Consider the following 25,539-nt stretch of genomic DNA (forward strand, 5'->3'; position numbering starts at 1 on the left):
CATTTCTACTAATGACTGTAGAAAGGCAGAGGAGATTCTAATAGAATCTTCACTGCATAGGAATCAGCATGCCTACATGAAAGAGAAGTCAACGGAAACGGCACTTCACTCTGTAATGAGCAAAGCTGAAAAAACCATAGAGAAGAAGGAAATGGCACTTACTCTTTGACGTGGAAGGAGCATTTAATAAGGCAAAAACAGATACTATCTGCCAAGCCCTTCTGACTAAAGGCACTCCGGCTCATCTGGTCAGGTGGGTCAAAACGGCGCTGGAAGACTGGAAGATCAGTGCTACACTAGGGGACTGTCGTGTCGAGACCAGAAGCCGTATTTTTTAAAGCTTTTAGCTTTGTTTTTTTTTTAATTTGTGAGAGTTAAAAAAACAATAATCAAATGAGTAAAAGATTAAACAATCTTGCGCAAATAAACGTCGTCGATGCACTGGAAGAGACTGAAACTCTAGCAGATAGAAGGAATAGGATGTACTCCTGATTTCTTGGCCCATTTGAAATGTATTGAGATGCTCAATTTTATAAATTATATAGATTAAGCAAGCCTATTATGATGAAATTGATGTGCTCCAGAGACATGGCCTCCAATAGCACTCGACTTTGCTACGTTACCACTACATTTCATGTTCGTGTGCGAATGAAATATCGAATGCTGTTCAAAAATGCACTTTTTAATTCGTGTGCGAATTTTGCCGCTCGAATTTGTTCGCTTTCGAAAATTCTCGCATGGTTTCGAAAATACGGCCCCAGAGTGAAAGGCGGCTGCCCGCAAAGCAGTTTTCTAGTAGCAGGCAGCGGGTGCAGTATTCTATGCACAGGCATATGGGAACGACGGACTAATGATGGCCACGGGTAAATTCGTGAACACAGTCTGTGAACGGATACAAGTCGTGTGCGGGATAGTGGAACAGTGGTGTCGGGAGACAGGGCTGTCGCTCAACCCAGAAAAGACCGAGCTCATTCTCTTTACTAAGAGACGGAATTTGACAGGCTTTAAACCTCTCATTATGTATCAGACTCGCCTAACTTTGAGGCAGCAGGTCAAATACTTGGGAGTTACTTTAGACAGCAAGCTCACATTTAAAACTCACGTAGAGCAGGCAGTAAATAGGGCAACAGCTCTAATATGGCAATTACGGCGAACAATAGGTACCAGATGGGGTCTAAAACCCCACGTTCTCCAGTGGTTTTATACTGCAGTCATACGACCGAGGATCTTGTACGGATCCGTGGTATGGTGGCCAGCCGTATTGAAGGTCATCAACACCCAAAAGCTGACCAGACTGCAAAGACTGGTCTGCTTGGGAATTACTGGAGCCACGGGAACAACACCTGCGACACCATTAAATATTCTTCTTGGGCTACCGAACCTCCCAGTCTGGATTGTGAGGGAGGTCATGGCGCCGCATAAGAGAATGAAGGATAGCGGAGAGTGGCGCAATGTTCACTTAGGACAAGGCCATATGACGATTGCTCTCAGGATGTGTAAGAACATACCAATTCTGACATCCAGATGCACTACAGAAAGTGGCAAACTAAGGTTAAAGGAGGGGTTTCAAGTCGAAATCCCGACAAGGGAAGATTAGTCGGCGAACCAACTTAAAGAGCCAAATGGTTTTCAGGCCTGGTACACAGATGGATCATGGATGAAAAGCACCAATTCGGCCGGAGCCGGAGTGTACAGGATGAAAACGGACACAGGAGAATCCTTTCCCCTAGGGAAACACGCCACAGTTTTCCAAGCAGAAGTGTTTGCTATACTCGAAGTAGCAAACAAACGAGAGACATTGGAAGGTAACGGAGGGATTTGCATCTACTCTGATCGTCAAGCTGCCCTTAAGGCGATGCAGAAACCCAAGGTCAGCTCAGCGCTAGTCCACTAATGCAGAAACGCATTGGAAAGACTTGCAGCACACAGGGAAGTGAGACTAAGGTGGGTCCCAGGACACCAGGGTGCCGAGGGCAATGAGCGGGCCGACGAACTGGCAAGACAATGTTCCGTTAACCCCTTCATAGGCCCCGAACCTTGTCTCGGTATTAGCAAAAAAACAAAAAAAAACAAATCTCCCAGGCACTTAATAATTGGGTCTGGGAAAAAACAAGGAAGAATTGGAGAAGGACAGAAGAATGTAGACAGGCCAAGGAAATGATACCAGACCATGACGGCTCTAAAGCAAGGCGACTGCTAACAAAAACCCGACAGAGTATCAAAGACTTGGTGAGAATAAACAGGCATCTACACCTTCTTGGTATAAGAGAAAGCCCACTCTGTCCGAATTGCGGTAGAGGGCAGGAAACTTCATACAACATCTGTGATAGGTGGAGTCGCCTGAGAAGGAAAACTTTCGGAGCAACGACACTCCAACAGGAAAATCTTAAATATCTGGCTTGGGACAACGTAACAACAATTTGGACCCTAAGTTTGATCATTTTTGCAGTTTTTAAGTTATACCCTTTACGCCTTTTGGGTAGCACTGATGATGGCTATTTATTATTAGCCGAAAGCGCTTTGCTAATAATTTATTTATGGAAAATATATACATGTTATACAAATCTCTTCTCGCATTTTATTAGATCTACGTGTACACAGTCACTCTTATCTCTCTCAAATTAATTTTATTCAATCATACATGGTATTTAAAAAAATACTAAATAAAACATTTAGACAACAACTAAATAAAATAACACATTAGACAAAACAAAACAAATTTTGAAACTTAGTGTCTATTTGATTTTTATTTTTGTTAAGAAAGTACTGTATCGAAAGCTCACTGTTGAGAAAAGTGGACTGTATTTATTGTTTTTTGACAATTAATGGTTGTGAGACCTTACCTGGTTTTCTCTCGATTACAGTTTTTCACTCGCGTTAGCTGGCCAGCTTTTTCTCAGTACGAAATGAGGTTTATCTCATAAACACGGGATTGTAGCGGGTGGTACTAGATACGTGAACGATGCGGTTTAGCGATTTACTTCTTCTGATAATGAGTTTCAACGAACTGGCTCAGTATGTTGGATGCGTACCTTTTTATAAGGCCTCAAAACATTTTTTTGGATGCATTTGAATAGAAATACTTTAACTAACTGTTTCTACACAGTGAGCCAAGCGAAATTGAGTTAAAGTTTAATGAAAATTTGAAATAGAATGAAGAATGAACTACTTGATTCAAACTGTTGTAAAATTTAAGAAAACTGAACACTTAGATATCAATTGTAACTTGCGTTCTATTACCGATTAAACGGATTTCGACCTATACATGTTTGGCTTAAAATGTTCTAAATTAGATCAGCTGTCATCTCCTTAAAGGATTTACCTACCGATGGTGCACTCAAGTTCCAATTGTTCCAGAGGCAAAAAATTTGGGTATCATATTTGACAATTCTCTCTCTGTTGAACCCTATTTACGCCTGAAAAGCCTTTTTAAATTTAAACGGAACTTGTTCACAAAACAAAAATATTTACTTTGTAAAAGCCTTGTTTTATATTTGTTCGATTACGGTGATGTGGTGGTATATGGTGGCTCTTTACGTTCAAGTACCAAAAACGCAATTCAAAAAAATTCAAAATTCCTGTATGCGATTTGTCTATAATATCCCATATACAGTGCATCCCAAAAGTTATGTCTAAATTCATTTAAAATTCAGGGGTGTGTTCGAAAAAAAAAACGCTCGGACCCGTCGATTTTTATTTCAAGTTGCGCATTTTTGTACGTGAAGTTTATATATACAGGGTTACTCAAGAATAAATTACGACCATCAACTTCATTTTTTCAAATGAAAGCACCTTTTTTTATTTCATTTTTGAATTTCGCGTGGAATTCTACGTATGCCTTATGCATCATGTCCTATACCTAAAGTCAACAATTATCGAAAAAAAGACGACCAAACATTATTATTGAAGTTCACCTTAAGAGTCACCTTATCTCTGAGAATTTTTACACAGAGTAAAATTCCATTCATTCGTGTTTTTTTATTGTTGGCTAGTGACCGTGTATTTTCATCGATTTTCACAGAAACTGTATGACGTTGTACGCCAAACAGATATTGTCAAGTGTGAAGTGTACGAGCAAAGTTGCGATTTTCACAATGGAAAAGTTAACGGAAAAGTTAAGAAAAAATGGAAATTCTGTGCATGGTTGGGTTTGGTGATAGAACACGTACTCAAAGAGAAGCTGCTCAATTATTCAATGAAATCCATCCTGATGGTCCTCCGATATGTCAACAGGTGGTGAGTAGAATAGAGGCTAAATTTAGAGAATTCGGTCATGTTAGAGATCTGCCGAAATCTGGTCGTCCTGCTCGAGATGAAAATGAACAACTTGACGTTTTACTTTCTTTGGAATAAAATCCATGCACTCCTCTGTCGCAGATTGGGGCAAATTTACACATCGCAAAATCTATAGTTCACCGAATAGTTAAAAAGCACAAATATCACCCCTACAAAGTTATTCCTGTGCAAGAGTTATTTGATGGCGATTTCAATGGGCGAAATGAGTTTTTGTGAACGCTTACAAAACATGTGAAATCTAAATAATAATTTAGTAACAAATATTATTTTTTCCGATGAAGCCACGTTCTGTTTGAATGGTAGTGTGAACAGACAAAATTGTCGATATTGGGCAACAGAAAATCCGCATTGGATGATGGAAGTAAACACCCAGTATCCTCAAAAACTAAATGTGTGGTGTGGAATAGTGCGCGGAAGCGTAATAGGTCTCTTTTCTTTGAACAGACTTTAACGGGACAAGTGTATCTCGATTTTCTCCAATTTGAATTAGTTCCAGCATTACAAGATTTATTTCCAAATCCATTGGACCCAGACTATCCTGACAAAGAACTAATTTTCCAGCAATATGGCGCTCCTCCGTACTATGCTGCCACTGTGCGTACATTTTTGGATGAAACCTTTCCCAATCGGTGGATAGGATGGAGAGGATCCATCGAATGGCCTGCTAGGTCGCCTGACCTAATACCAATGGACTTTTTTTGTGGGGATACCTCAAGTCGAAGGTATTTGTTAATAGGCCAAATAATCTAGGCGCCTTGAAAGAGAGAATTCGCAGAGAAGTACGCGCCATAACTCCGGAAATGATTGAAAATGTGCAACGAGACTTTATTGATCGCCTTGGATATTGTCAAGCCGTGAATGGCAACCATTTTGAACATTTAACTTAATTTTTGTTCTTTTTTTATTTGTTACATGAATCGTCTTTTTTTCAATAACTGTTGACTTTAGGTATAGGACATGATGCATGAAACATACGTAGTATTCCACGCGAAATTCAAAGATGAAATAAAAAAAAGATGCTTTCATTTGAAAAAAAGAAGTTTGAAATGAAGAATGAAAATGGTCGTAATTTATTTTTGAGCAACCCTGTATACAAACTTCACGTACAAAAATGCGCAACTTGAAAAAAAAAATCGACGGGTCCTAATTTATTAAGTATGACAAATAGACGAAAGCATCAAATGTTTAACTTTATTGATCGGATTATAAAGGAAGGCTAACTGGCAACCTTGCGAGATGAACTTTTTGGATTTTGAGCATGAACACATATTTTTGTTGTGCCACGCCATAGAACCGCATCATTTCAGCGCTCTTTTAAATTTGCGGGGGTTAAAATGTGGAATAGTATTCCATCCAGCATTAAAATAACATATTTTCTAAGAAAATTAAATCACACTTGCTAGTTGTACAAAGAATGGGTTAATTAACACCAGATACACATTAGGGTAAAAATCTAACAAAAAACATCATTACTAATTGCCATTAGTTGAAAACTGTCTTTACCCCTTGTGGACATCGACATTTTGTACTTTTGCTTTTTTTACGGCATTATAATTGTTATTATTATTATTATTATTATCATCGTTTGTTTCTTTTTGATTTATTTGATATAAATTAATTATTTTTAAGGGTTATTTCGTCTGTACCAACAGATTAACGGTTTTTATAATCGAGAATGAATCCTTTTTGTCAAAATTTTAATTAGATTTATAACTGTATTTTAAAATTTTATATATGGGCAAACAAAGCATTTGAATTTAAAAAAAAATCAAATAAATAAGTATTAGTTCTTCAGTATTTTATTTGGTATTTCAATGCATTATTCGTCGGAGGCCGCTCGTATAGCCGTGCTTAAAAATCGAAAATATCTAAAAAATACGGGTGTGCAAATTAAGGAGGACCTAACTAAATATCGGTTAGTGCTATTCAAAAGTGCTTGTAGTTCATTTTCACATAAAAATACATGGATTTTGAATGGTAATGTGTATGTTAGAGCGGAAAATGGTACAGTGCACCGCATTAACTCAGAGATGGATATTCATTCAATTAAAAATTGACGTGATTAACAGGTACATTTAAAAATTAAAATTGGTCATTTGGTTTACTGTACTTTTATATAAGTATATGGCTACATATATTATTTATAATTTCATGCGTGGTTACGCTTTTTGTTTATAACGATAAAATGGTAGAATTTGTATTTTTTTTTTCGTTTTGTTTTTATAATTGTTTCTTGGTAAAAACTTGTCTTAGGTATTAAAAATGGGAATGAGAGCGACTCATTCATCATTCATCTGTGGTTCTTAACCTCTAACCATTTACTTTTTTTATGTTAAATAATTTTTATTTGTATATTATTTTTATATATTAATTTTTTATTAATTTTTCTCTTTTTGGTGTAAAAAGGTATATTATAGTGTCTGTTATAGTGAGGTGTTATATATTTTATAGGTAAATGAGAATTGCACATTTAAACGTAAGATCATTGCATACAAGGTTCAATGAATTTAGATTCCTAGTAGAATATCAAAATGTAGACATTATCTTTTTATCTGAAACATGGCTCTCCAATACCGATGACTCATTGTTGTTTCAAATTCCGGGATACCAATTTTTTAAGAAGAATCGTCAGGGTAGAGGCGGGGGCGTGGCGGCTTATGTAAGAGACAAGTATAAAGTTAATATTGTTTCATTTGACTTTAATATTAATGCTCAATTGGAACTTCTTTTCTTAAAAATAAAAATCAAAAATAAAAATTATGCTTTTGGTGGTTTTTATAAGCCCCCTACTCTTAACTTTAATAGCCTAAGTTCTGATTTTGATAATATATTTTCTTTTATATACCCGTGTGTTGACGAAGTTTTCTGTTTAGGAGATTTTAATATTAATCTTTTAAATTTAAGTAATCCCCTTACATCATTATTTGAAAATTATAATCTCACTCAAATAACTGAAGACCCAACCAGAGTCTCAGCTACTTGCAGCACTCTTCTTGATGCAATATTTGTGTCTAATGTGTCTCTGATACATAATAAAGGGGTCATTTGCGCAGACAATATCTCAGATCACAACTTGGTTTTCTGTGAACTAAATTTAAACAGGGTACCCATAGTTCCTAAACTAATTGAGTACAGGTGCTTTAAAAATTTTAATAACCAACTTTTTTTACAGGATTTATATTTCCTACCATGGGATAGCATTTTATATCAAAATAATATCGATAGTAAGCTAGTAATTTTTAATAATTCAATTCAAACACTTTTTAATAAACATGCTCCTTTTAAAAAAGCAAGAATTACTAAACCTAAAGCTCCTTGGCTAACATCTGAGGTACTTCTTTTCCAAAAACAACGCAATGAGGCATTAAGGAAATTCAAGGCAACAAGGGATATACAAGATTGGGAGAATTATAAATTTCTGAGAAATCATACTCTGGCTACAATTAGAAGAGAAAAAAAGAAGCACCTTAATCTGTTGTGTAACGAAAAAAATAAACGTCAGCTTTGGTCGTCATTAAAAAAGTTTAACATTTGTAGAGATAAAAATAATACCAATATTCCGGAACACCTGTCTGATCCAAATCAAATTAACATCTTTTTTTCTCAATTTCTTCAAAATTCTGCGAATTGTGATGAACAAGTTCAGTGTTATAATAATGGTGTATTTGATAATAGCCTGCATTTCACACTTAATCTTGCAACTGTTGAAGATGTAAGTAGAATTTTAAATAGTATTAAGTCTAATGCGACTGGTGTGGATCAGATTTCACCAAAAATGTTAAGGTATTGTAGCCCCTTTATTGATAAGTACATATGCCACATAATAAATTGTTGTATAGAAGCTCACTATTTCCCCGATCAATGGAAAATTTCGATTGGTAAACCCTTATCAAAAGTTGCTAGCCCAGAAAATTATAACGACTTGCGCGTTATAAGTATACTTCCAGTACTTTCAAAAATATTTGAAAAGGTTCTTTACCATCAGATGGTTTGTTATTTTATTGATAATGACATTATTCCGGCTACGCAATGTGGCTTTAGGGAGAACTTTGGTACCTCTGTAGCTCTACTAAACGTACTGGATGATATAATGGACGCTATTGATAAGCAACAGATTGCTGTTCTGGTGCTTTTAGATTTCTCTAAGGCGTTCGATACAATAAATCATGCCCTTTTACTAGCTAAGCTTAAATATTATGGCTTTTCAATGGAGTCTATACAGTTAATTGAGTCTTATTTGAATAATAGATTTCAGACAATATTTACAAATAATTCTTATTCTAATCAGGCTCACATTTTGTCTGGAGTGCCTCAGGGTTCTGTCCTGGGACCTCTGCTTTTCCTTGTATATACAGCAGACATTCTTAAGTCCTTAAAAGTTTGTAAGGTGCAAGCGTTTGCTGATGATACGCAGATACATACAACTTTCAAACCTGATAATCTTAAAGAAGCGGAGATTGGTATAAACAATGACTTAAATATAATAAATCAATTATCTAAAAAACATAATTTAAAATTAAATTCCTCAAAGTCTTGTTTTATGGTTTTTGGAAATACAAATATTAAAAGTGTAATAAATGTTCATGTGGAGGGCTCTAAGCTTTCGGTTGTTGAAACTACCAAAAATTTAGGCATTGTGATGGACAGTAAGTTGAGATTCAGGGAGCATGTTAAAAAAATTGTTCAAAAATCGTTTGCAGCTTTAAAACTCTTATATAGTAATAGAGATATTCTTAATCTAAGTCTTAAACGCAGCCATGGTGCTCTCTAATTTTAACTACTGTGATTATGTTTATGGTTTTTGCTTAGATAATGATTGTAAAATGCGCATACAAAAAATTCAAAATGCCTGTATCAGATTGGTTTATGGCTTACGTAAGTATGATCATATTTCGCAATATTATAAAACAATTAACTGGCTTAAAATGGACAATCGTAGAATTCTTTATTTTTCCACTTTTTTGATAAAAATCATTAGCAGCCCAAAGGCACCTGCGACTATAAGGAATAGATTGTTGTTTAGAGCAAATGTACAGGGGGTAAATGTTAGAGCTAGAAATAAATTAACCATGTCGGTCCATGGGAGTGCTATGTTTCAGCGATCGTTTTCTTACAATGCTGTTCAATAAAGTGCTACAATAAAATACCTGCAGAATTTGTTGACCTTCGTGCAGATACATTTAGGAGGAAATATAAAATTGTTCTTATGAATATTCAAAACAATTCTCTTACTATTTAATATGTATCAAATTTGCTGTTTTTTATAGAAGAAGAAAACTTTTTTTGTGTTATATTATAATTGGGAATATTTCTTTACATATAACATGTTGTTATAATGTTACTTCAAATACACATGTTTATATACTTCAAATACACCCTGATCTGGTTCAGTGGAGTAGCTATATAAAGCTAGACTGTACCAGGTTCAGGTACTTTGTTTTTTTTTTTATCAAGTTTGTAATGAATTTGAATAATAAAAGACATTTATTATTATTATTATTATTATTATTATTATTATTATTATTATTATTATTATTACTTACAGTCTCGTATTCCAGTCCTTCCTTAATAGTTCTTATTGCGGAAGCATCAGATGCGTTACCTTTCAGAATGGCCGTGTGAGCTGAACTCGCATGAAATATTTCGACGTCGTAGTTGGCTGACGAACTGGCATTTTGTTCTTCTTTCATTGGTATACCTAAAACATTTATTGAAAGAAACCTATTGTTTGGAACAAACTGCCATCAGGTACCAGTTACTGAAGTGCTAGCAAGATCATAATGTTCCAATATTAAAGAAGATAATTTATTAGGGATTAGCGGGGCCTTAATTGAGTGCACTTCTGTGGTCAGTAAAGGTGAAAGCTAAAAACTTATTTCTGTTATTCATGAACGAAGATTATTCAGAGCACTTACTATTTTCGGAGGGTGATTGTTTACCGAGGATTCAATATTTACTGGAAAAGTATTAATTATTACTAGATGACAATGGCTTATCGGCAACAAACTAAAAATAAATGATCATTAAGCCTCCAATCTTATCTCTTTAAACAATTTACTTTTCTTTTCCAGCCACGGTCTTATTCTGCTGTATCAGCACTGACAAAAATATCTCCTCCAACCTATTCATGCTCTCATTATCTCTTGCTGATGTAATGCATATAACCCTGCATCTAAAACGCCATTTTTTTACAATAGCTGTTAAATCAGAAATAAAAAATATCAAACCTATTAATAACTTTAATGGACTCTTTTCCCTTCCATTTTTCAAGTTGCAGCTCGGTCGGTTCGCAAAGGCCTTCTATCGCAGCTCTCAAACCGTGGAGAACTGTATAGTCAGGAGTGGGCGTAGATCTTAGTGGAGGGGGAGAAGGCGGGATGCCAATAAGGGCACAACCATTCATTATCTGTAAAGTGGTGTTTTAAATACCCAATCAGCGCAAATGTGCTTGAAATTATTCAATTCAATTCAGTATATTACGGTAATTAACCAATTTACAAGATAAATATAGTATAAAAAATATTCTATAAAATAAGATTTTATATCGCAATAAGGCACTTCAAGTATTAGCACGATCATTAAATATCTAGCATAAAAAATAGATAACAGGTAACATCAATAAAATCAAATAAAATATAAGGACAACAATGGTTTAAAACAGAGTAACTACAATAGAAAAGAAGACACACTTTGGGCAAAGTCAAGATATAAAATTATATTGCACTTAAGCAAATGTGAACTCAGAGAACAATGAAACAAATCTATACTGACACTATTTGAGTTAATCATCATTCTATTTATTGCACAGTTTTCACCATACAGTGTACGATGTTGTTCAAGGTAGAATAATCTAGTCTGTCTGAGCACTGTAGTAGGAGGAACATTTAAATTAAGCTGACACAACAACTCAGGAGACTGTATTACATTGTTAAGAATCTTGTATATTGTGACAATATCGCAGTTTTTACGTCGAGTCTCCAACTTTCGAATGTTCAGCAATCTATACATTTCATTGTAATTAAGGTCAATACAAGGAATATTAAGCTTGTAAGCAATGTATCTTATGAATTTACTTTGAACTTTTTCTAGACACATTATATATTTAGCATAATAAGGTGACCATATATATAAATTCGAATCAAGTTGACTGCCAACCAATGAAAAATACAAAAGTTTGATGGAATTAATACTGCTGAAATCATGAGTGTACCTCTTAATAAAAGCAAACATTTTGTAAGCCTTATTACACAGGTTTTCAATATTTGTTGAAAAAGTTTGCAATCAAAAAGCACCCCAAGATCACTTATTTCTGATACCTTCTTAATAAGTGAACCCAGTAGATGGTACTGATGAAATAGTAGACTAAAACTCCTGGTAAATTGAATATGTTTGTATTTTTTAGCATTTAGGACCATTCTATTCTCTATCCGTTCTTTTTTTTTTTCGTTTTAAATAAAGGTACATTATTTATTTATGCAATCTACAGACACAAAGTCCATTAAATGATTTCAATTGGTCCTTAATGACTAATAAGCACAGTAAGTAAGCACTACATATTACAAAATTTAAAAAAAAAATTAATTCTTTGCCCCCAGATAACACATTAGGTAACTTAAAAAAAACTAAAAAGAAAAAAAAAACCAAAAATATTCTACATTAGATATATCTTTTTTAAACTTCCCAAATGGTTCGTAAAATATGTCAATATGAAATAGTAGGCTGGCGGCACTGGACATTCGAAATATTGGCGACTTTTTACCTAAATTGGTATTTGTTTTTTTTATATAAAAAGTTCCTATATCTCTATTGTTATGAATATTTACCGTTAACAGCAGTTTTTCGAGAAGAAATGAACAATCTATATTATTATGAAGGATTTTATGTGTAAACAACAAGCAGGCCACAGTTCTTCTGGAAGTAATTTTTTTTTTAATTAAATTCTGTCAAAAGGTTTTTTTTTTTTTTTTTTTTTTTCTAAGCTATTTATTTATTACAAGTTCAGGTTGCAAACAGTACACAAGTACCAAAAAGCATCCACTGTGTATATATAACAAACTTATGATAGGTTTACCAAACATTGTCTTAAATTTACATGTTACGTGTGTAGATACAATCAAAAAGAAAAGGGAAATTTAGATGAATACACTAATGAGATTAAATAGAGCGTAAACTGTTACAAGTTCTGAATTAAATAAACAAAAATAAAATTATTCTATCTTTTTTAAAAAGTAGGTTTTTAATTGGCGTTTGTAGGATCCTATCGGCGTTCCAAAAATATCCGAATTCAGAAAATTGTTGTAAAAATTAAAAACATTTTGAATTCTAGAAAGTGGAGAGTTCTGTCCTACGTTGGTTCGATAAAAATCAGCTGCAAACAAGTCTCGGTTTCTTGCATTTTGCCTTGGTATCCGTATATTAATGTGAGATAGAAGATAATGTAAATCGACGTGACAATTTACTATTTTATAAAGCGTAAAAAGATCTGTGATATTTCTTCTGTATTCAAGAGTTAAAAATTTAAATTTGGCTCGTATAATGGTATAATTATGGTTGTATATTGGCATATTGGTCTTAAATCCTAGATATTTTAGAAACCTATTTTGTACCCGCTCTAGGCGCGTAATGTCTACATTGTACTTCGGATTCCATATTACTGAAGCAAAAGAAAGTTTACTGAGGACAAAAGCATTATATAAGGAGATAATTGAATTTGGGTTTTTAAAATCCGTTGAATTTATTTTTATGAAACCAGCCATCTTATTGGACTCGCATATCACTCGCTCAATGTGAGATTTAAAAGTCCATTTTTCATCCAGGATTACTCCCAGATCTCTAATCTGTACAACTCGTTTCAGATTACTGCTATTTATAGAGTAAGGCGATATTATTTTGGTAATATTTTTTGTAAAAGAAATACAAAAGCACTTTGCAGAATTTAGAAAGAGACGATTTTTCTGACAGTATTGTTCAAGGCGCAAAAGGTCTTGTTGGACTTTGAGGCAGTCATCCATGGTCTCGATTTTTAAGTAGATTTTCAAATCATCTGCAAAAAGTAATATTTTACAGTGTTTAAAACATTTTTTTATTGAATTTATATATATTATAAAAAACAACGGACCCGGGTGACTGCCTTGCGGTACACCTGATGTTATGTCAAACCACTCGGATTTATGGCCATCAATAGTTACTCTACTTTTTCTACCTGTATTATAGGAACAATTGCAGGATCAACATCGACTTCTTCAAGCCTTTGTATTAATATTTCAGGATCAATTTTGTCGAATGCTTTACTGAAGTCGGTATATATCACATCCACTTGACCTTTGTTATCTATTGTTCTAGTGACAAATTCTGAAAAGCATAGTAGATTTGTTTCAAGAGATCTTTTAGGGTAAAAACCATGCTGTTCTTGAATAATTCTATGTTTTACACTCGGAAAAATTGTGTCGTACATAATTTTTTTTAGGATTTTGCCAAAAATGCATAACTTGCTAATGGGCCGATAGTTTGTCACGTCTTCCCTATCACCATTTTTAAAAATTGGTGAAATTTCGCTTAATTTCCATTTTTGAGGAAAAACTCCTGATCTTAACGACTTATTGAATATAATGCCTAGTGGCTTGACCAAGCTATTTGCGCAGTTCCTTACCAAGATAGGTGGAATATTATCTGGCCCAGGACTTTTATTTACATCTAAATTTTTACATATCTCAAGGATTTTATTTTCTGCAATTTCGTATATTTTAATATTACTTTTATTAAAAACAACTGGATTTGATGTATTATAAACACTCTTAAAAGATTGAGCAAACAAATTGTTTACATCCCTGCCACCTTTTGCAGAAATATTACCTAATTTTACGGCGTGTGGAATAGACACATTGTTTTTTTTCTTATTGCCAACAAAACCCCAAAATTTCTTTGTATTTTCCAAAATGTTGGATTCTATGCTATTTATATACTCTTTATAGTCATTTTTTATCATTTGTTTAGATAGGGTTCTAAGCTCACAAAATCGATCGTATGAAGCTCGATCACTGTATATTTTATATTTTTTATGGAGTTTGATTTTTTCTTTTATTACTGCGATTATTTCGAAACGAAAATTGATAGGAAAGTTGCCTTTAACTCTACGCACCGGAACTAATTTTTCTATAATTAGTTCTATTTTGCGATAAAACTGGTCCACCAGGACATCTACGTGAGCGCCCGTTAAACATTGACTCCAATTGATTTCTGATAAGGATTGATTTATGTTATCGAAATTAGCTTTTTTAAAGTTATATATTTTATTATTTGAGGCTCGGAGAGGTCTCATGCAAGAAACTGACCAAGCAAATTCAATTGCTTTATGGTTAGCATTTTCTTTAACTAAACAGCTAAGAGATTGTTGTAGATTACTTACTAAGCCTCTATTACAAAGAACTAAATCTAGTATTTTACTTTTATAATTTTTCAAAAAATTATATTGTTTAAATTCAAGATAAGAAAACATGTCAAGAACTTCCGAAAACTTGTTCCCAGATTGGACTGACTCAAAGAACGATTCATTAATAATTGTACGCCAACTTACCGTTGACATGTTGAAGTCTCCAACGATCAGGACAGAACTACTCTGCAACACATTTTCAAACCTAACCAAACCACTTATAAAAGTTATCATTGAATAATCACATCCAGGTGGAATATAGAAACAACACACTAATACGTTCTCTCCAGTGCTGGACTTGATTGAGACCCAAATATCTTCACACTCCAGCTCCAGATCATATCGTCGGTTGGACTCCAGTGTTGATTTAACCGCCACTAGGCATCCTCCTCCATCCTTCCTCTTTGAGCTTGTTGTCTCTCGATCCCGGCGATATACCAAGTAACTGTCGCTAAAAAGCTCGCTTGATAGGATATTATTGTTTAGCCAGGTTTCGGTTAGGCAGATGACGTCATAATCGTTAAGGAGTAGATTTTGGGAGAAATCATTAGTTTTTGTACGAAGACCCTGTGTGTTTTGGTAGTATATTTGTAGATTTTCAGCCATTATACTGAGCTAATTTTCTCATGGCATGATTAAATTTGGTGGCAAATTACAGCTTTTCCAATACATCACAATCACTGATATGAATAATGCGCGAAGAATCATCTTTTTTCATAAGATAAGGTTTTCATAAGATATATCCATCAGATACACACCATGTTTTTTATAGTATAAATACCGCAAAAACCTTTTTTTTTGAACTTTTTCCAACATTTGTTCGTAAACCGAATAGAATGAATACCAAACAATCGAGGCATATTCCAATATGCTGCGAACATAGACATTATACAGAGTAGTAATGGTCTTTAAATTAGTAAAGTTACAGGCATTACGAATTATAAATCCTAAAATCTTAAATGCCTCATTAACAACTGTGTTAATATGAGCATCGAAATGCAACTTATTGTCGAAAACTACTCCCAAGTCTTTTATTTCTGTTTTGCATTTTAAGACATAAGTACCTACCCATTTTATAATTGTAATTAATTGGCACTTTTTTTCTAGTAAAATTTACTTGTCAACATTAAAAGATAATTTGTTTTGTTTTGCCCAAAGTATTACTCTATTCAGGTCATGCTCAAGGAGTTCGCAGTCCTTAATACTATTAATTGCTCTATAAAATTTAAAATCATCGGCAAATATTTCACCATCACAATATTTTAAGCTCAATGGTAGATCGTTGATAAGACATAAGAAAAACAATGGCCCCAGGTTAGACCCCTGAGGAACCCCCGACAAAGCGACAAAACTTCGAGATGTACATACACCTTCTATATACTACATACTGTATCCTTGATTGCAAGAATGAAGCAAGCAACTGCAGAAGATCGTGCGATAAGCCAAGCCCATCTAGCTTTCTTAACAAAATGTCGTGGTTGACTCTATCGAACGCTTTAGAAAAATCGGTATATATAGCATCTACCTGTCCGTTAGAGTCAACCACGCCATTCAACTTCTGCAAAAATGTGGTTAAATTTGTGACTGTTGACCTCTTATTCATAAAACCGTGCTGTTTTTCAGTGATAACACCGATTATATGATTATAAATTTTGTTATATAATATTGATTCAAAAATTTTGCTTGGACAACAAATTAATGCTACAGGTCTATAACTTGAAATATCAGCCTTGTCACCACTTTTAAATATAAGAACTATTTTTGAGGTTTTCCATAAATCTGGATACATTTTTTTTCCAATATAAGGTTAAATATTATTAATAAGGGCTCAATTAGAAAGTCAATACATGCTTTAAAGATATAGGGTGGAATCTTATCTGCCCCGACCGATTTTTTAGGTTTTAATTTTTTTACGGCGACCCTAATATCTTCCACAATAATACCCTTTACAAAGAAAGTCGCATTTGTCAGAGGAACCGCCGGAGTAAAATCCAGGGTGTAGCCAGAGGGATCTGATTAAACAATACTAGAAAAATGCGAGGCAAAAGGGTCAGCGATATCCCTGCTCTCGATTATTTCATGCCTGGTCTCTGTATAACATTGGTGTATTGGATGAATAAGTACCTGACTTTTTTGAACTTGCGTACCTCCAGAAGTTACTAGGGTCGCTAGCTATTTTTGTTTCTACCTCCTCTATGTATTTTTTGTATGCAATTTTATTGTCACTTTACTTCTGATATAAATAAAATTTGCTCTATCTACGAGACTATTACATTTTTTGTATTCGTTTTAAATTTAAAATTATTTCTTTAGTAAACCACGGAAGGTAATCCTTTTTACATTCACGTGCCATTCGTACACATTTATCCAAAATATCACATATTTTTTTCTAAAAAATATTTGTTACTTGGTTTACATCAGAAGTGCTTTTTAGATCATCCCAGTTAACATTTTCAAACAATCTGTAAAGTTTTAAAAAGTCTGCCTTTTTATAGTTATATTGGCTATTAAAAATTTTTTTGTTAGAAGTATTGCTAAATTCAAGTTTGCAAAACAAAGTGGGATGATCCGGATATTCCCTTATAAAAGGAGAGTCGTTTCTATTTAAAGTTAAAGAAAAATTGCTCAAAACAAGATCAAGAACCCTATTTCTGTCGTTAAGAATTTTATTATGTTGTCGCAAGTTTAACAGGTTTATCATTTATAAATATCTTTAACTTTCTATGTTTTCTACTTCTAAGTGTCATATGACATCCTTGGAGGTATATAAGTACTACATAAATACAAGTTTTGAGAAGAAAAACATAATTTAATCCAGATATCCTCTATGTTACTATTATTGCACGATATGGGTAAAAGTTGGGATGATATCTCTGTCTTGACGGCGACCAGGGTTCCCCCTCCCGTTCCTTTACCTGATCGGATTAGGTCACGATCTTTTCGATAAACTATATATTTTTGATCGATAAACTCGCGGTCCTAGGTAGATGGCTGGATCCCAGTCTCTGTCAAGACAATAACATCATAATCTGAGAGATTGATAGCCTAAGATTAAATAACTTAGAATTAAGACCTTGACAGTTTTGATAGTAAACTTTTAAATATTTACCTTAATTTTCAGTTAACATCAATCAATGAATTTTCTGCATAGATTACAAACTTCTTCGAAGTGTCATTTTTTTCGCATATAAATGTTTTTATCCCTCACCCACAAGTATTTTATGCTTTCTTTCTTTTTATAGTTACGGCACTTCTCAAACAACGCACGATTAGACTTTGTTAGAGATTCGTTGATGTACACGGGTTTTTCGCATGAACCCCATGTATTCTTGCACCATAATTCAAATTTGTGAAGATCAGAACAAAGTTCATGATGTACCAAGTTACTGTCTATAATTTTAAAAATCTTAACATTATCCGCAAAAAGTAACACATTACAATAATCAAAACAATGAATAACATCATTAATAAAAAGGTAAAATTTTATTTATAATGTAAACATCATTTATAAATAAAAAAGGGGCAAGATGGGCACCCTGAGGAACCCCTGAAGTCACTGAGAAAGGACTAGAATAAAAGTTATTTATCTTTACAATATGTGTTCTTCCAGACAGATATGACTTCAACCAGGCCAAAAGACAACCACCGATGCCATAGAGTGACAATTTCGTAATCAGAAGAGAATGATTAACCCTGTCAAAGGCCTTGGAAAAGTCAGTATATATGGAATCAACCGACATACCAAGGCCCTCGACAAAGCTGTTTGGTAAAGCAATAAATTAGTGGTAATGGACCTACCCCTGACAAACCCATGCTGCTTAGTTGAGATTATGTTTTTAAATTTCTCTGATAAAAAAATCTGTGACCAAACTTATTAAATATGTAGGTATGTGATTGTTAATTATAGTGAAATGAAAGTTACATAGTTATTAACGTTAGTTATAACATGAGACAAAGAAATATATATAGGCTAGGAACAGTCAATATGTTAAATCTAAAGAAATTAAATTTAAAAGGATGGGTTAACAGAAGCTCTTTAATATGTATTGGTAGTAAAGTTCTGTGGGATTGACATCATTGCTCATCTATTGTGGTGCTTTTGTTAATGTATCATTTCATTTGAATTTAATTTATGTGTGTAATTGATTTTTATATTTAAAATGTTTTAATGATTGTGTAACTTTTTTTTATTGCTTTTGACTTAAATTAAAAATACAAATGTTAAACCTACACAGATTAAAATAAATACTTACATGGCTTACAGATTGCTGCATGGTACTCCATGTGTTTAATATGTGGGCAACTGTGTCACTTGCAAAAAATCTTACCTAAATTAGAAATAAATTAGTAAATAATAATTTTATCTTAATGTATGTATTTTTATAGGTTGGTATTGCACTGAAGTATTACTTCAGCACCATGCTTTGTCTTATTTAATCTATATTTTCTAAGATGCTCTCTGCATTAAAGTAAATTATAAGCCACAAAGTTTTTTTATTATTTTCTTATCCCCAATGGTTAGTTTATTGTTGACATATATTATTAGTTTTTACCACATTTTATAAAACTTTGTAATGCTGCTTTAACAATAGTACTCTCTTTGCATATTTATTTGGTCACTAATTACCCTAACTTCTGGAATAACAATGTGATTCCTGAGTATAATATTTACTTCAAAATAACTTAATGGGTCAAATCTGTCAGTTAAAACTTTGTTATACCATTCTTGTTTATCTTAATATTTTGTAAAACTTCTCCAATTGTTTAAGTATTACCAAGGTTTTGCTCTGTCTGAATTTTTGCTTTTGACTCATTTATATTAAAAATTAAATATTTTGTCATACTCCTTTTTTCTCTATCTTGCATAATAGAATCACATACTTCCCAGAAAGAATTTTCACAATTTATTGCTCAAGCTTTACAATTTTCCCTATAGTTCCAGAATTTCGGTTAAGTAGTATTAACTTAAGTTCACAAAGTCTTTTTACAATATTCAGAATATAAACAAATTTTACCTACATGTAAGACAGACAAAGAACAAAACTCTATTAGCCATTAATATGACTCTGACTTCTGATGCTTATATACTTCCACATTTTATAAATTCCCTTGAATTTAAAACAATCTGAGTTCCCTCCCATTGTTAAATATTTTGGTATTCAAACAGACAAATATAAAATTATATCTATACAATATACTCCTACCATATTCAGTTATTATGTACAATACACTGCAGAGAAGAAATTATATCCAAGGCTTATAACTTGCATAAAGTTATATATATATAGTTATCAGTTTTTCATAAAATTACATTTATTTTTGCATCATAAACATAAGAATTGCTAATATTATTGCAATATTAATGTGGTTTAACTTATGATATATAACTATATGATTGTATTCCAATACCAATAGCTTAGGAATAAAAAAATATATTATTTTTATGATATTTTTCTAATCATATTGGGATGAGAGTTAGTAGACCATCAAGAAACATATTTATGTTTAAAATTAAATTAAATATCACATTAATCAACTGAAAGAATTTAAATAATTTTTAAGATTCTCTCTACATTTGCCCTATAGTGCAGAGACTTTACTTACCAACTTGCCTGTAGGAAATAAATCCCATACAATTCTGCAATATTCTATAGCACTTTCTACACTAGAAGTCCAAAGTGTCTTAGAAATAGGAGATATCGGTGAGAATGGTGTTCTTCCCTTAAGAAACTCAAATTCTATTGGATTCTCACAGGAAATTCCAAAATATGGAGTATGGTCTAACACAAAGACTGTTTTATGATTTGATGGGAACATTTTGCTGTTCTGGGGCTGATAAGACATTCTAAAGGATCTCTTTGTAAAAAAACAGTAACAGAGAATAAGTTATTGAATTTAATGATTATATTTTTATGTACTTACTTTTAATTATTATTTATCATAATTTTCTTATAATTATCATTTCTTGTATACATATTTCATGCTATATTAAAAAAGAGGGTATAAAGATAAAAAATAAAAAAGTTTGTTTACCAAAATTTTTAAGTGAGGTTAGGGTTATTAAATGACAAGTATGTGAAGCTAGCGTCCGATTCATAGATCAATAAAATCAAGAACGCAGCATATGTCAACCAATTTGTTAGTCCGCGCCAAAGGTCATAAGTCTTTACAAAAAAAAAAGCATTTTAGGTATAGCCCAAAGGTCACGCTCGTGTTCGATAGTTAAACAGATTAAAACAGCCCAAACTTTCAAAACTCAATTAAAATATAAATGGACATCTATAATAAATCTAGTAGGTTATTTTGTTGGAATTTTTATATAGGTTATTTTGTTCAGTATTTGCTTTTCTAGTATTCTGAACACGTTCAAATTGATGCAGTCTTACAGAAGGATGTTTTCTGCTAAGATGTGCTTTAAGGTTCGTTACAGACGTTTTATATGAAAAAACTGACTTACATATATTACACTTGGCTTTGCTTTTATCTTCATCTGAGACTGAGAAGAAGTTCCAAATATCTGATTTCTTATTCATGTTGTTAGTTGAATAAAAGAACCTAAATAAATATACAAATAAATAACAACTTCAAAACAATTCAATGCAATTTACCTTTTTAAATTCTAATCTTCGAATAAGCAAACACAGCACACTAACTTTGAATTAATATTTTGAAATATTTCACACCTTTCTATTGTCTTTTATCCTACTATGATACTACGTTATATATGCTACTTTTTCCACAATAACTAACACATAGGACTGGATGTGGCCAATCGCCCACCAAAAAAGGCAAATAACCCGCATTCCCATTGGTTTATCGACGGTGAATCCCAGGCGCCCGCCAATCGTTTAATATAGAGACAGAAAAACAATAACAAATCGAGAATAAAGCCCTGTCTGTAAATCCCAGGCGTTCGCGCCTGCTACCAATCACAGTATTTTGTTTCATACCTCTCCTTGAAGGATTGAAAAGTTTCAGGACTTCTAGGGATCACTACCACCTGCCATCTATGCTGTTCTAACAATTTTGTTGTTTTATTTGCGGTGAAATTTCTTATTTCGATAATTAACATTTGAGAGTTTGAGGTTTGAGTTATTGTAATTCATTAAACAAAAAGTGAAGACAACGAGCACCTACACTAAAAGTTTCAACAAAATATTGCTTAAAACAAAAAAACACCGAATGAACAAAAAATCAAAATTTAGCTAATAAATTTAAAAAAAGCAAATATTCTTTATAAAGTTATTTGTCATTGTCTTCAACGCTACTCGCTACTTATAAAGTAACACTGTAGCAACTGCTATTTAAATAGCAGCTTTAATTAACTGCTATTTTTGTGTAGCAGTAGCAAAAGCAACTGCTATTCAAAAATAGCTGGGTCGACACATCTCTAATTCACATGCGACGACGCGCGCTGGAAGTGGGGACATTTGTAGTAGCCGTGCTGTTGCCTAAATTCCATTTTTTTTCTTCAGTTCACATTCCGTGTATTTGTATTTTGTATCGTGGTATTCGTGGTTCAATAATGTGAATATTCTTGCCGGACCATCCTTCAACTGTTCAACCATCAATTCAATGGATCTCGTCGACACAGAATTGATGATTAGTGCTATCGAGGAAAAAAACTATTTGGGACGTTTCCGATGAAAATTATAAAAACAGAGACGCTAGGGAAAAATCTTGGGTGGATATTGCTGCTGCTATTATTCCCAATTTCAAGGATTTATATGACAAAGAAAAGAAAACTGCAGGTATGTACATGTATTTAGTTTATTTAGATAGGTACACCATATTGTATGCTAATTTATTTTACTATCTTGCCAAGCCACTTTTCCACTGCCTACAATATAATTGGCAAAAGCATCTCTAGTGTTTATGGTATTCTGTGTGTGGAATCGCGAAATCCATGAATTGTTAATGTATCTTCAAACTTGAAACCATCTCTCACATGAACAAAATTGTGCAGAATGCAGCAGGCTTTAATAATTTTTTTTGAAAGACGTAAACTCACATTCAATGGTCTGTGGAAAATTCGCCATTTGTTTGATAATATCCCGAAGGTACATTAGATAAGTCTTCCAGCACGGGTTAACCTATAGTTAAATATTTTTTTTTTGTAATTCAGATTCTTTCATGAATATGGACGTAGTAAATTTTTTGTCAGCGGAAAGGCTTCATCACCTACTATGACATAAGGGTGAGCAATATTTTTTTTAGGTAAAGGTTTTCCTTTTGGGATATTTAATGAATCCTTTTGAAGTTTTTGCTAAAACGGACCATTTTTGAATACTGTTGAATCAGAAAACTTTCCATATGCTCCAACATCGACATAAGTAAAGCAATAATTCGCATCACAAACGGCTAATAAAAGGACTGAGAAGAAATGCTTATAATTGAAGAAGAGAGAGCCACTTTTGGTCGGCTTAATAATTCTGATGTGTTTGCCGTCGACGGCCTCAATACAATTGGGAAAATTTGCGCGCTTTTCAATTTTCATGGAAATGTTTTTCCATTTTTTAGTACTTGGTATTCCCATACATTCATCCTTGAGCAAAGTCCAAATAACGATACTAACTTCTTCCACAACAGTGCTGATAGTTGAAATGCCCAGTCGATATGTATGATGTAAATCTGTGAATGTGTTGCCAGTTGCCAAATATCTGAAATAAAAAAAAATATTCATGGATTTAATTTTTTTTTAGTTGTTAAGCTACAAAAACGTTGGAAAACCGTAAGAGATGCCTTCACTCGTTGTCGTGCTAAAGGAAAAACTTTGAAAAGCGGATCAGCAGCAAAAAAAGGTGTCAAATATACATATAATGAGAATTTGACGTTTTTGGAGAAATCTATGGAACTCAACAGGTAGTTTTAAACGATTTTATTTCACTTGGGACCTGAAAAAACATATATTTTTTAGCACCGAAGCATATTTTACTGAGGCCACTCCACAATCAGATGACCAAAACAGTAATCAAGAAGATGATGACCATTCGGATAAAGAAATCGATGATGGGAAAGTCCAAGCTGAACGAGTGAAACCACTTTTTGAGAGAAAAAGGGCTCCAAAAAGAAATGCATTTAAAGAAAGTCTGGTTAAATTAAAAAAAAAACTGAAGAGTCTATAGGTGATGAAGACAAATCATTTTTGGACTCATTATTACCGACTCTTCGGAACTTCAATCAGGATCAAAAGCTGCAATTCCGAATTGAAGTATTGAATTTATTGGTTAAAATTTAAAAAAAATCCCAGTACAACCTGCAGCAATAATTACACAGGAACCCTATCCTCCAAACAATATTTATTATTGTCAACAAGCTACGTCATCTGCATCAAGTAGATTTACTTAAATACCAACGATTTCCCCTGGGGCATACGACATTATATCATCGCCACAATCAAATACATCTAATTCAAGCCAACCACCTGACCAGTATATGAACATTCCTGCCTACACTCAGTTGCCATAATGTAGTTAAAAATGTAATATTATGTATCGCAATAAATAATATTCAATAACTATCAGTAATATACATTATTAACTTACCTGAGAGCTACACAGAGTCGTTTGGTCGCCGATATAGATAGCCTAACCACATTTTTATGGATCAACTTGAATTCTAGTTTTACATTCAATTCGTCGAAGGTCGTAGTACTCATCCGAAAGTAATTAAAAAATTTCCTTGGATGCTCCCTCAACTCCGAATATAGGGTTACAAAAGCACCTTTTAGTAACCTTTGGCTGACAATAGGATGTACCCAAAATCGTCTTTTTCTTGCTATTTTTCTCTGAATTAAACAATATGCTGTCAGGGCAACAACGCCCGAGGTACACAGTTGCGCGTCCATTTTGATACTGCATCACTATCCCCATATGGAAAGAAAGTCGACGCTCTACGCCCTACTCGCAGCGTAGGACTTAGGCGCGTTGTACGCCTCATGTGAAACGGCACTAAAGATAATTTACTATTCAGTTTGTTTTTAATCATGTGGACCGTCAGTAATCATGATATAAATTTATTAGCAGTGGCGTGTGTGTTCACTGCATAATAAAGAAAAAACAAAAACAATATAAACGTATAAACGAAAGCCAAGAAGTAAATGGGTGAAGAAATGGTTGTTACAGCGTGATCGATTTTCACATATTAAGCTACTAGAAGAACTTCGTTTAGAACCGGATGATTATCGAAATTATCTCCGCATGGATGAAGATAGCTACGTATTACTTTTAAAATTAGTAACACCACTAATCCAGAAACAAGACACGTGCATGAGGTCTGCCATATCACCACATGAAAGACTATCAGTTACACTTCGATACCTAGCTATTGGCAGAAATTATGAAGATTTAAAATTTTCCAGTATTATTTCACCTCAATCGCTAAGTAAAATAACTCCGGAGACCTGCAGTGCTATTTATCAAGTATTAAAGGATGAGTATATAAAGGTATTTACTAACTATTGAAGAAAATAATACGTTAATCTTTATTAATAAACTCATAAACATAAGTATCTACAGTTAACATATTAATTTCAGAGAAATGTCAATATGGTAGAGGAGCCAGCTTCCAATTGAGGTTAGTTATTTCCTCCTGATAATTTGCAAAACGCTTTATGGGGGTGCATCGTGAAACCTCGTGTGCGTCAGCTGTCGCGCAGGTGGTGCAGCCAGACATGACATGTTTGGGTGGCTTTCCCTGTTGATCCCACCACTAGTGCGCCAGCTGACACACACAAGGCTTCACTTCACTTAAGACCCCCATAAAGCGTTCTCCAAGTCATCAGCCGGCAGGAAATTGAATACCCAAACCTGTTA

At 33.5% G+C, this 25,539-nt stretch overlaps 1 protein-coding gene across 1 annotated transcript in view; it reads right to left on the reverse strand.

The window, feature by feature from the left end:
- The window catches only part of LOC126737389 (protein asunder), a 59,591-nt gene extending 38,787 nt beyond the window's left edge, over positions 1-20,804 (reverse strand). Inside the window, exons 1-8 of the mRNA XM_050442274.1 lie at positions 20,648-20,804; positions 20,330-20,581; positions 18,979-19,053; positions 10,524-10,702; positions 10,355-10,468; positions 10,212-10,302; positions 10,049-10,160; positions 9,840-9,994 (exon numbers count right to left, since the gene is read on the reverse strand). Coding sequence (XP_050298231.1) covers positions 9,840-9,994; positions 10,049-10,160; positions 10,212-10,302; positions 10,355-10,468; positions 10,524-10,702; positions 18,979-19,053; positions 20,330-20,569 — 966 coding nt within the window. The 5' untranslated portion in view covers positions 20,570-20,581; positions 20,648-20,804. The remainder of the gene's footprint in view (positions 1-9,839; positions 9,995-10,048; positions 10,161-10,211; positions 10,303-10,354; positions 10,469-10,523; positions 10,703-18,978; positions 19,054-20,329; positions 20,582-20,647) is intronic.
- Positions 20,805-25,539: the final 4,735 nt, after the last annotated feature.

This window comes from Anthonomus grandis, chromosome 6 (genome assembly GCF_022605725.1).
Source record: "Anthonomus grandis grandis chromosome 6, icAntGran1.3, whole genome shotgun sequence".
Taxonomy (NCBI): domain Eukaryota; kingdom Metazoa; phylum Arthropoda; class Insecta; order Coleoptera; family Curculionidae; genus Anthonomus; species Anthonomus grandis.